This window comes from Oncorhynchus clarkii, chromosome 13 (assembly GCF_045791955.1).
Source record: "Oncorhynchus clarkii lewisi isolate Uvic-CL-2024 chromosome 13, UVic_Ocla_1.0, whole genome shotgun sequence".
Lineage (NCBI taxonomy): Eukaryota > Metazoa > Chordata > Actinopteri > Salmoniformes > Salmonidae > Oncorhynchus > Oncorhynchus clarkii.
In genome coordinates this window covers 65,396,028-65,408,988 of record NC_092159.1, presented here as the reverse complement: position 1 = coordinate 65,408,988, position 12,961 = coordinate 65,396,028, and the positions used below count along the sequence as shown (strand labels likewise).

Here is a 12,961-nt window from a genome sequence, read left to right as displayed (position 1 = left end):
TCTCTCTGACCGCCTGTCTCTCTGACCGCCTGTCTCTCTTACCGCCTGTCTCTCTTACCGCCTGTCTCTCTTACCGCCTGTCTCTCTGACCGCCCTGTCTCTCTGACCGCCCTGTCTCTCTGACCGCCCTGTCTCTCTGACCGTCCTGTCTCTCTTACCGTCCTGTCTCTCTTACCGTCTGTCTCTCTTACCGTCTGTCTCTTTTACCGTCTGTCTCTCTTAGCGTCCTGTCTCTTTTACCGTCTGTCTCTCTTAGCGTCCTGTCTCTCTTAGCGTCCTGTCTCTCTGACCGTCTGTCTCTCTGACCAACTGTCTCTCTTTAGCGTCTGTCTCTCTGACCGTCTGTCTCTCTTATCGTCTGACCACCTGTCTGACCACCATCTATCTGACCTGTCTGTCTGACCATCTATCTGACCTGTCTGTCTGACCATCTATCTGACCTGTCTGTCTGACCATCTATCTGACCTGTCTGTCTGACCATCTATCTGACCTGTCTGTCTGACCATCTAGCTGACCGTCTGTCTGACCACCATCTATCTGACCTGTCTGTCCACCATCTATTTGACCTGTCTGATCATCTATCTGACCTGTCTGTCTGGCCATCTATCTGACCTGTCTGTCTGACCATCTATCTGACCTGTCTGTCTGACCATCTATCTGACCTGTCTGTCTGACCATCTATCTGACCTGTCTGTCCACCATCTATCTGACCTGTCTGTCCACCATCTATCTGACCTGTTTGTCCACTTCCTATCTGACCTGTCTGACCACCTGTCTGACCACCTGTCTGACCACCTGTCTGACCACCTGTCTGACCACCTGTCTGACCTGTCTGATCATCTATCTGACCTGTCTGTCCACCATCTATCTGACTTGTCTGTCTGACCATCTATCTGACCTGTCTGTCTGACCATCTATCTGACCTGTCTGTCCACTTCCTATCTGACCTGTCTGACCATCTATCTGACCTGTCTGACCACCTGTCTGACCACCTGTCTGACCACCTGTCTGACCACCTCTGACCTGTCCACCATCTATCTGACCTGTCTGTCCACCATCTATCTGACCTGTCTGTCCACCATCTATCTGAACTGTCTGTCCACTTCCTGTCTGACCTGTCTGTCCACTTCCTGTCTGACCTGTCTGTCCACTTCCTGTCTGACCTGTCTGACCACCATCTATCTGACCTGTCTGTCCACCATCTATCTGACCTGTCTGTCCACCATCTATCTGACCTGTCTGTCCACCATCTATCTGACCTGTCTGTCCACTTCCTGTCTGACCATCTAGCTGACCATCTAGCTGACCGTCTGTCTGACCACCATCTATCTGACCTGTCTGTCCACTTCCTGTCTGACCTGTCTGACCATCTATCTGACCTGTCTGACCACCATCTATCTGACCTGTCTGACCACCATCTATCTGACCTGTCTGTCCACATCTATCTGACCTGTCTGTCCACTTCCTGTCTGACCTGTCTGACCATCTATCTGACCTGTCTGTCCACCATCTATCTGACCTGTCTGTCCACCTGTCTGTCCACTTCCTATCTGACCTGTCTGACCATCTATCTGACCTGTCTGTCCACCATCTATCTGACTTGTCTGTCTGACCATCTATCTGACCTGTCTGTCCACTTCCTATCTGACCTGTCTGACCATCTATCTGACCTGTCTGACCACCTGTCTGACCACCTGTCTGACCACCTGTCTGACCACCTGTCTGACCACCTCTGACCTGTCCACCATCTATCTGACCTGTCTGTCCACCATCTATCTGACCTGTCTGTCCACCATCTATCTGAACTGTCTGTCCACTTCCTGTCTGACCTGTCTGTCCACTTCCTGTCTGACCTGTCTGTCCACTTCCTGTCTGACCTGTCTGACCACCATCTATCTGACCTGTCTGTCCACCATCTATCTGACCTGTCTGTCCACCATCTATCTGACCTGTCTGTCCACCATCTATCTGACCTGTCTGTCCACCATCTATCTGACCTGTCTGTCCACTTCCTGTCTGACCATCTAGCTGACCATCTAGCTGACCGTCTGTCTGACCACCATCTATCTGACCTGTCTGTCCACTTCCTGTCTGACCTGTCTGACCATCTATCTGACCTGTCTGACCACCATCTATCTGACCTGTCTGACCACCATCTATCTGACCTGTCTGTCCACATCTATCTGACCTGTCTGTCCACTTCCTGTCTGACCTGTCTGACCATCTATCTGACCTGTCTGTCCACCATCTATCTGACCTGTCTGTCCACCTGTCTGTCCACTTCCTATCTGACCTGTCTGACCATCTATCTGACCTGTCTGCCCACCATCTATCTGACCTGGCTGACCACCTGTCTGTACACGTCCTATCTCACCTGTCTCACCATCTATCTGACCTGTCTGTCTGACCATCTAGCTGACCATCTAGCTGACCGTCTGTCTGACCACCATCTATCTGACCTGTCTGTCCACCATCTATTTGACCTGTCTGACCATCTATCTGACCTGTCTGTCTGACCATCTATCTGACCTGTCTGTCTGACCATCTATCTGACCTGTCTGTCCACCATCTATCTGACCTGTTTGTCCACTTCCTGTCTGACCACCTGTCTGACCACCTGTCTGACCACCTGTCTGACCTGTCTGATCATCTATCTGACCTGTCTGTCCACCATCTATCTGACCTGTCTGTCCACCATCTATCTGACCTGTCTGTCCACCATCTATCTGACTTGTCTGTCTGACCATCTATCTGACCTGTCTGTCTTACCATCTATCTGACCTGTCTGTCTGACCATCTATCTGACCTGTCTGTCCACTTCCTATCTGACCTGTCTGACCTGTCTGACCACCTGTCTGACCACCTGTCTGACCACCTCTGACCTGTCCACCATCTATCTGACCTGTCTGTCCACCATCTATCTGACCTGTCTGTCCACTTCCTGTCTGACCTGTCTGTCCACTTCCTGTCTGACCTGTCTGTCCACTTCCTGTCTGACCTGTCTGACCACCATTTATCTGACCTGTCTGTCCACCATCTATCTGACCTGTCTGTCCACCATCTATCTGACCTCTATGTCCACCATCTATCTGACCTGTCTGTCCACCATCTATCTGACCTGTCTGTCCACCATCTATCTGACTTGTCTGTCTGACCATCTATCTGACCTGTCTGTCTGACCATCTATCTGACCTGTCTGTCCACTTCCTATCTGACCTGTCTGACCATCTATCTGACCTGTCTGACCACCTGTCTGACCACCTGTCTGACCACCTGTCTGACCACCTCTGACCTGTCCACCATCTATCTGACCTGTCTGTCCACCATCTATCTGACCTGTCTGTCCACCATCTATCTGACCTGTCTGTCCACTTCCTGTCTGACCTGTCTGTCCACTTCCTGTCTGACCTGTCTGTCCACTTCCTGTCTGACCTGTCTGACCACCATCTATCTGACCTGTCTGTCCACCATCTATCTGACCTGTCTGTCCACCATCTATCTGACCTGTCTGTCCACCATCTATCTGACCTGTCTGTCCACCATCTATCTGACCTGTCTGTCCACTTCCTGTCTGACCATCTAGCTGACCATCTAGCTGACCGTCTGTCTGACCACCATCTATCTGACCTGTCTGTCCACTTCCTGTCTGACCTGTCTGACCATCTATCTGACCTGTCTGACCACCATCTATCTGACCTGTCTGACCACCATCTATCTGACCTGTCTGTCCACCATCTATCTGACCTGTCTGTCCACCATCTATCTGACCTGTCTGTCCACTTCCTGTCTGACCTGTCTGACCATCTAGCTGACCATCTAGCTGACCGTCTGTCTGACCACCATCTATCTGACCTGTCTGTCCACTTCCTGTCTGACCTGCCTGACCATCTATCTGACCTGTCTGACCACCATCTATCTGACCTGTCTGACCACCATCTATCTGACCTGTCTGTCCACATCTATCTGACCTGTCTGTCCACTTCCTGTCTGACCTGTCTGACCATCTATCTGACCTGTCTGTCCACCATCTATCTGACCTGTCTGTCCACCTGTCTGTCCACTTCCTATCTGACCTGTCTGACCATCTATCTGACCTGTCTGCCCACCATCTATCTGACCTGGCTGACCACCTGTCTGTACACTTCCTATCTGACCTGTCTCACCATCTATCTGACCTGTCTGTCTGACCATCTAGCTGACCATCTAGCTGACCGTCTGTCTGACCACCATCTATCTGACCTGTCTGTCCACCATCTATTTGACCTGTCTGACCATCTATCTGACCTGTCTTTCTGACCTATCTGACCTGTCTGTCTGACCATCTATCTGACCTGTCTGTCCACCATCTATCTGACCTGTTTGTCCACTTCCTGTCTGACCACCTGTCTGACCACCTGTCTGACCACCTGTCTGACCACCTGTCTGACCACCTGTCTGACCTGTCTGATCATCTATCTGACCTGTCTGTCCACCATCTATCTGACCTGTCTGTCCACCATCTATCTGACCTGTCTGTCCACCATCTATCTGACTTGTCTGTCTGACCATCTATCTGACCTGTCTGTCTGACCATCTATCTGACCTGTCTGTCCACTTCCTGTCTGACCTGTCTGACCTGTCTGACCACCTGTCTGACCACCTGTCTGACCACCTCTGACCTGTCCACCATCTATCTGACCTGTCTGTCCACCATCTATCTGACCTGTCTGTCCACCATCTATCTGACCTGTCTGTCCACCATCTATCTGACCTGTCTGTCCACTTCCTGTCTGACCTGTCTGTCCACTTCCTGTCTGTTCACTTCCTGTCTGACCTGTCTGACCACCATTTATCTGACCTGTCTGACCACCATTTATCTGACCTGTCTGTCCACCATCTATCTGACCTGTCTGTCCACCATCTATCTGACCTGTCTGTCCACCATCTATCTGACTTGTCTGTCCACCATCTATCTGACCTGTCTGTCCACCATCTATCTGACCTGTCTGTCCACTTCCTGTCTGACCTGTCTGTCCACTTCCTGTCTGACCTGTCTGTCCACTTCCTGTCTGACCTGTCTGTTCACTTCCTGTCTGACCTGTCTGACCACCATCTATCTGACCTGTCTGTCCACCATCTATCTGACCTGTCTGTCCACCATCTATCTGACCTGTCTGTCCACTTCCTGTCTGACCTGTCTGTCCACTTCCTGTCTGACCTGTCTGTCCACTTCCTGTCTGACCACCATCTATCTGACCTGTCTGTCCACCATCTATCTGACCTGTCTGTCCACCATCTATCTGACCTGTCTGTCCACCATCTATCTGACCTGTCTGTCCACTTCCTGTCTGACCTGTCTGACCATCTATCTAACCTGTCTGACCACCATCTATCTGACCTGTCTGACCATCTATCTGACCTGTCTGACCATCTATCTGACCTGTCTGACCACCATCTATCTGACCTGGCTGACCACCTGTCTGTCCACTTCCTATCTGACCTGTCTGACCATCTATCTGACCTGTCTGTCTGACCATCTAGCTGACCATCTAGCTGACCGTGTGTCTGACCACCATCTATCTGACCTGTCTGTCCACCATCTATTTGACCTGTCTGACCATCTATCTGACCTGTCTGACCACCATCTATCTGACCACCATCTATCTGACCTGTCTGTCCACTTCCTGTCTGACCTGTCTGTCCACTTCCTGTCTGACCTGTCTGTCCACTTCCTGTCTGACCACCATCTATCTGACCTGTCTGTCCACCATCTATCTGACCTGTCTGTCCACCATCTATCTGACCTGTCTGTCCACTTCCTGTCTGACCTGTCTGTCCACTTCCTGTCTGACCTGTCTGTCCACTTCCTGTCTGACCACCATCTATCTGACCTGTCTGTCCACCATCTATCTGACCTGTCTGTCCACCATCTATCTGACCTGTCTGTCCACTTCCTGTCTGACCTGTCTGACCACCATCTATCTGACCTGTCTGACCATCTAGCTAACCATCTAGCTGACCGTCTGTCTGACCGTCTGTCTGACCACCATCTATCTGACCTGTCTGTCCACTTCCTGTCTGACCTGTCTGACCATCTATCTAACCTGTCTGACCACCATCTATCTGACCTGTCTGACCACCATCTATCTGACCTGGCTGACCACCTGTCTGTCCACTTCCTATCTGACCTGTCTGACCATCTATCTGACCTGTCTGTCTGACCATCTAGCTGACCATCTAGCTGACCGTGTGTCTGACCACCATCTATCTGACCTGTCTGTCCACCATCTATTTGACCTGTCTGACCATCTATCTGACCTGTCTGACCACCATCTATCTGACCACCATCTATCTGACCTGTCTGTCCACCATCTATCTGACCTGTCTGACCATCTATCTGACCATCTAGCTGACCGTCTGTCTGACCACCATCTATTCTGCCTGTCTGTCCACCATCTATCTGGCCTATGTCGGTGTTTCCTTTATTTTGGCAGTTACCTGGTGGCCCAACCCCTTATTAAGACACTATGTTGGTGTTTCCTTTATTTTGGCAGTTACCTGGTGGCCCAACCCCTTATTAAGACACTATGTTGGTGTTTCCTTTATTCTGGCAGTTACCTGGTGGCCCAACCCCTTATTAAGACACTATGTCGGTGTTTCCTTTATTTTGGCAGTTACCTGGTGGCCCAACCCCTTATTAAGACACTATGTTGGTGTTTCCTTTATTCTGGCAGTTACCTGTAATAATCAACTGTGTGTGTGTTTTTTAAAGTAACCCAGCTTGTGTTTGTCAACAGGTGTGGAGCATGGACAACATGATCTGTACCCAGACCCTCCTCAGACACCAGGGGAGTGTAACCGCCCTGGCCGTCAGCAGGGGGCGCCTGTTCTCTGGAGCTGTGGACAGCACCGTCAAGGTACCCTCTACAGTCTATCAGTTAACCAACCCTCTACAGTCTCTCAGTTAACCAACCCTCTACAGTCTATCAGTTAACCAACCCTCTACAGTCTATCAGTTAACCAACCCTCTACAGTCTCTCAGTTAACCAACCCTCTACAGTCTATCAGTTAACCCTCTACAGTCTATCAGTTATAACCCTCTACAGTCTATCAGTTAACCCTCTACAGTCTCTCAGTTAACCAACCCTCTACAGTCTATCAGTTAACCCTCTACAGTCTCTCAGTTAACCAACCCTCTACAGTCTATCAGTTAACCAACCCTCTACAGTCTATCAGTTAACCAACCCTCTACAGTCTATCAGTTAACCAACCCTCTACAGTCTATCAGTTAACCCTCTACAGTCTATCAGTTAACCAACCCTCTACAGTCTATCAGTTAACCCTCTACAGTCTATCAGTTAACCAACCCTCTACAGTCTATCAGTTAACCAACCCTCTACAGTCTCTCAGTTAACCAACCCTCTACAGTCTATCAGTTAACCAACCCTGTACAGTCTATCAGTTAACCAACCCTCTACAGTCTATCAGTTAACCCCCTACAGTCTATCAGTTAACCAACCCTGTACAGTCTATCAGTTAACCAACCCTCTACAGTCTATCAGTTAACCCCCTACAGTCTATCAGTTAACCAACCCTGTACAGTCTATCAGTTATAACCCTCTACAGTCTATCAGTTATAACCCTCTACAGTCTCTCAGTTAACCAACCCTCTACAGTCTCTCAGTTATAACCCTCTACAGTCTATCAGTTAACCCTCTACAGTCTATCAGTTATAACCCTCTACAGTCTCTCAGTTAACCAACCCTCTACAGTCTATCAGTTAACCAACCCTCTACAGTCTATCAGTTAACCAACCCTGTACAGTCTATCAGTTATAACCCTCTACAGTCTATCAGTTAACCCTCTACAGTCTATCAGTTAACCCTCTACAGTCTATCAGTTATAACCCTCTACAGTCTATCAGTTATAACCCTCTACAGTCTCTCAGTTAACCAACCCTCTACAGTCTCTCAGTTAACCAACCCTCTACAGTCTCTCAGTTAACCAACCCTCTACAGTCTATCAGTTAACCAACCCTCTACAGTCTATCAGTTAACCAACCCTCTACAGTCTATCAGTTAACCAACCCTCTACAGTCTATCAGTTATAACCCTCTACAGTCTATCAGTTATAACCCTCTACAGTCTATCAGTTAACCAACCCTCTACAGTCTATCAGTTAACCAACCCTCTACAGTCTATCAGTTAACCAACCCTCTACAGTCTATCAGTTATAACCCTCTACAGTCTATCAGTTATAACCCTCTACAGTCTATCAGTTAACCAACCCTCTACAGTCTATCAGTTAACCAACCCTCTACAGTCTATCAGTTAACCAACCCTCTACAGTCTATCAGTTAACCAACCCTGTACAGTCTATCAGTTATAACCCTCTACAGTCTATCAGTTAACCAACCCTCTACAGTCTATCAGTTAACCAACCCTCTACAGTCTATCAGTTAACCAACCCTCTACAGTCTATCAGTTATAACCCTCTACAGTCTATCAGTTAACCAACCCTCTACAGTCTATCAGTTAACCAACCCTCTACAGTCTATCAGTTATAACCCTCTACAGTCTATCAGTTATAACCCTCTACAGTCTATCAGTTAACCAACCCTCTACAGTCTATCAGTTATAACCCTCTACAGTCTATCAGTTATAACCCTCTACAGTCTATCAGTTAACCAACCCTCTACAGTCTATCAGTTATAACCCTCTACAGTCTATCAGTTATAACCCTCTACAGTCTATCAGTTAACCAACCCTCTACAGTCTATCAGTTAACCCTCTACAGTCTATCAGTTAACCAACCCTCTACTAAAGATAACATATGGTATACTTGTTGTGTTTTAAGAAGGTCATTCAGTGGTTTGTTTGATTTCGAATTTTTAAGGTATAAAAACAGTTTTTAAATTATGTGATGAAACATTGAATTTAGCATTACTGCTATTAGCCCGTACGAAAGCATTTTAAATAATATTTCACTACATGGAACAACGGCTGGTCCCAAAATAAATGGAAAGGAAGTTCAGCATCGTTCACACCCTCTTCAGCTTTTAGCCACGCCCATTCAGCATCGTTCACACCCTCTTCAGCTTTTAGCCACGCCCGTTCAGCATCGTTCACACCCTCTTCAGCTTTTAGCCACGCCCATTCGGCATCGTTCACACCCTCTTTAAGCCTTTAGCCACGCTCATTCAGCATCGTTCACACCCTCTTCAGCTTTAGCCACGCCCATTCAGCATCGTTCACACCCTCTTCAGCTTTAGCCACGCCCATTCAGCATCGTTCACACCCTCTTCAGCTTTTAGCCACGCCCGTTCAGCATCGTTCACACCCTCTTCAGCTTTTAGCCACGCCCGTTCAGCATCGTTCACACCCTCTTCAGCTTTTAGCCACGCCCATTCAGCATCGTTCACACCCTCTTCAGCTTTTAGCCACGCCCGTTCAGCATCGTTCACACCCTCTTCAGCTTTTAGCCACGCCCATTCAGCATCGTTCACACCCTCTTTAAGCCTTTAGCCACGCCCATTCAGCATTGTTCACACCCTCTTTAATCCTTTAGCCACGCCCATTCAGCATCGTTCACACCCTCTTTAGCTTTAGCCCCGCCCATTCAGCATCGTTCACACCCTCTTCAGTTTTTAGCCCCTCCCATTCAGCATCGTTCACACCCTCTTCAGCTTTTAGCCCCGCCCATCTCATTTCTCTCTCGGAGCGCACACCTGACGCTCTGGCCAATGATTTGTTTACCTCGGAATAACATGAAAACAGCCAAACCAGCCCTGCTGACAACAATTTCATTTTGCTTTTTGGCCAACGTTTACTTACACCAGCCATACTTTAGCTTAAGACATGCTAGCTAGCTAGCTAGGTAAACAGTGTTTTAAGATCACAAACGTCAGCTAACGTTTGCTAATGAGCCAGCCAGCTAACGTTAGCTAGTTAAACAACAATGAACAAAGTGCCAACAATGTCAATGTCTCTCTGTCTCTGTCTCTGTCTCTCTGTCTCTCTGTCTCTGTCTCTCTCTCTCTCTGTCTCTCTCTCTGTCTCTGTCTCTCTCTCTCTCTCTCTCTCTGTCTTTCTGTGTCTCTAGGTGTGGACATGTTAGAGGATGCTGATTGGTTTGAGAGGTTGCTGTCGAGGAGAGCAGCTGTATGTTCCCACCTCAGTGGACCACCCTGTGTCAAACGGACCATATGAACTCTGACACACACACACACACACACACACTGATTGGTTCATCATCCTTCAAGATCATGACTGTTTTTAATATCTCTACTATATGAACTTTAACCCCGTGGGCGGGGTCTGAAGTGATCACGACCTTTGTGTCCTTAGCCCAGTGCATTATGGGTGGAGCTGCCATACCTTAGCTCTGCCCACTGACGACACCAGCCCTCCCCTGATTGGGACAATGCCAGAACTGTGTACTGAAGACTTGTTAGCTCCCCAAGTTAATGCCTTGGCTTCAGTTCAGTCTGACCCGGGGGACTGGACCGGTACTGACCCGGTGGACTGGACCGGTACTGACCCGGTGGACTGGACCGGTACTGACCCGGTGGACTGGACCGGTACTGACCCGGGGGGACTGGACCGGTACTGACCCGGTGGACTGGACCGGTACTGACTGGACCGTTACTGACCTGGGGGACTGGACCGGTACTGACCCGGGGGACTGGACTGGTACTGACCCGGGGGGACTGGACCGGTACTGACCCGGGGGACTGGACCGGTACTGACCCGGGGGACTGGACCGGTACTGACCCGGGGGGACTGGACCGGTACTGACCCGGGGGACTGGGCCGGTACTGACCCGGGGGACTGGACCGTTACTGACCCCGGGGGACTGGACCGTTACTGACCCGGGGGGACTGGACCGTTACTGACCCAGGGGGACTGGACCGTTACTGACCCGGGGGGACTGGACCGTTACTGACCCGGGGGGACTGGACCGTTACTGACCCGGGGGGACTGGACCGGTACTGACCCGGGGGGACTGGACCCGTACTGACCCGGGGGGACTGGACCCGTACTGACCCGGGGGGACTGGACCCGTACTGACCCGGGGGGACTGGACCGGTACTGACCCGGGGGGACTGGACCGGTACTGACCCGGGGGGACTGGACCGGTACTGGACCGGTACTGACCCGGGGGGACTGGACCGGTACTGACCCGGGGGGACTGGACCGGTACTGACCCGGGGGGACTGGACCGGTACTGACCCGGGGGGACTGGACCGGTACTGACCCGGGGGGACTGGAAGCATATGGAACGGGGAGGGGCCTGCCTGAAGTTGTCAAATAGAAACTCTTGTTTTACGTCAGTGTTTTAGAATGGACAGTGATGGGCTCTGCTAGCAACAACTAGGCTGTGTTCACCGCTACTCTGCAGCTCTGTGTTTAGTGCCATGATGATGAGGATGATGATGATGGTGGTGTTGATGATGATGATGCCATGTAGGCTGTGTTCAGGACCACTACCCAGCGAATGTGTCAACGGTTTGAAATGATCTGTACCATACTGAAATATGTCCGTCATTAAGAAGACTGTGTGAATGCGAGAGATGCCTCCATTACCCCTGTTTTCTCTTTGTCTCCTCTCTCCTCTGGTTCTCTCTCTGTCTCCTCCCTCCTCTGGTTCTCTCTCTGTCTCCTCCCTCCTCTGGTTCTCTCTCTGTCTCCTCCCTCCTCTGGTTCTCTCTCTGTCTCCTCCCTCCTCTGGTTCTCTCTCTGTCTCCTCCCTCCTCTGGTTCTCTCTCTGTCTCCTCCCTCCTCTGGTTCTCTCTCTGTCTCCTCCCTCCCCTGGTTCTCTCTCTGTCTCCTCCCTCCCCTGGTTCTCTCTCTGTCTCCTCCCTCCTCTGGTTCTCTCTCTGTCTCCTCCCTCCTCTGGTTCTCTCTCTGTCTCCTCCCTCCTCTGGTTCTCTCTCTGTCTCCTCCCTCCTCTGGTTCTCTCTCTGTCTCCTCCCTCCTCTGGTTCTCTCTCTGTCTCCTCCCTCCTCTGGTTCTCTCTCTGTCTCCTCCCTCCCCTGGTTCTCTCTCTGTCTCCTCCCTCCCCTGGTTCTCTCTCTGTCTCCTCCCTCCTCTGGTTCTCTCTCTGTCTCCTCCCTCCTCTGGTTTTCTCTCGGTCTCCTCCCTCCTCTGGTTCTCTCTCTGTCTCCTCCCTCCTCTGGTTCTCTCTCTGTCTCCTCCCTCCTCTGGTTCTCTCTCTGTCTCCTCCCTCCTCCCTCTTCTGGTTATCTCTCTGTCTCCTCCCTCCTCTGGTTCTCTCTCTGTCTCCTCCCTCCTCTGGTTCTCTCTCTGTCTCCTCCCTCCTCCCTCTTCTGGTTATCTCTCTGTCTCCTCCCTCCTCTGGTTCTCTCTCTGTCTCCTCCCTCCTCTGGTTCTCTCTCTGTCTCCTCCCTCCTCTGGTTCTCTCTCTGTCTCCTCCCTCCCCTGGTTCTCTCTCTGTCTCCTCCCTCCCCTGGTTCTCTCTCTGTCTCCTCCCTCCTCTGGTTCTCTCTCTGTCTCCTCCCTCCTCTGGTTCTCTCTCTGTCTCCTCCCTCCTCTGGTTTTCTCTCTGTCTCCTCCCTCCTCCCTCCTCTGGTTCTCTCTCTGTCTCCTCCCTCCTCTGGTTCTCTCTCTGTCTCCTCCCTCCTCTGGTTTTCTCTCGGTCTCCTCCCTCCTCTGGTTCTCTCTCTGTCTCCTCCCTCCTCTGGTTCTCTCTCTGTCTCCTCCCTCCTCTGGTTCTCTCTCTGTCTCCTCCCTCCTCTGGTTCTCTCTCTGTCTCCTCCCTCCACTGGTTCTCTCTCTGTCTCCTCCCTCCTCTGGTTCTCTCTCTCCCTCCTCTGGTTCTGTCTCCTCCCTCCTCTGGTTCTCTCTCTTTGTCTCCTCCCTCCTCTGGTTCTCTCTCTTTGTCTCCTCCCTCCTCTGGTTCGCTCTCTTTGTCTCCTCCCTCCTCTGGTTCTCTCTCTGTCTCCTCCCTCCTCTGGTTCTCT

At 50.6% G+C, this 12,961-nt stretch overlaps 1 protein-coding gene across 1 annotated transcript in view; it reads left to right on the top strand.

Annotated features, from left to right (window-relative positions):
- Nucleotides 1-10,695, top strand: part of LOC139365265 (E3 ubiquitin-protein ligase TRAF7) — a 60,719-nt gene extending 50,024 nt beyond the window's left edge. Inside the window, exons 20-21 of the mRNA XM_071102774.1 lie at nucleotides 6,777-6,896; nucleotides 10,081-10,695. Of these exons, the coding sequence (XP_070958875.1) occupies nucleotides 6,777-6,896; nucleotides 10,081-10,095 (135 nt within the window). The 3' untranslated portion in view covers nucleotides 10,096-10,695. The remainder of the gene's footprint in view (nucleotides 1-6,776; nucleotides 6,897-10,080) is intronic.
- Nucleotides 10,696-12,961: the final 2,266 nt, after the last annotated feature.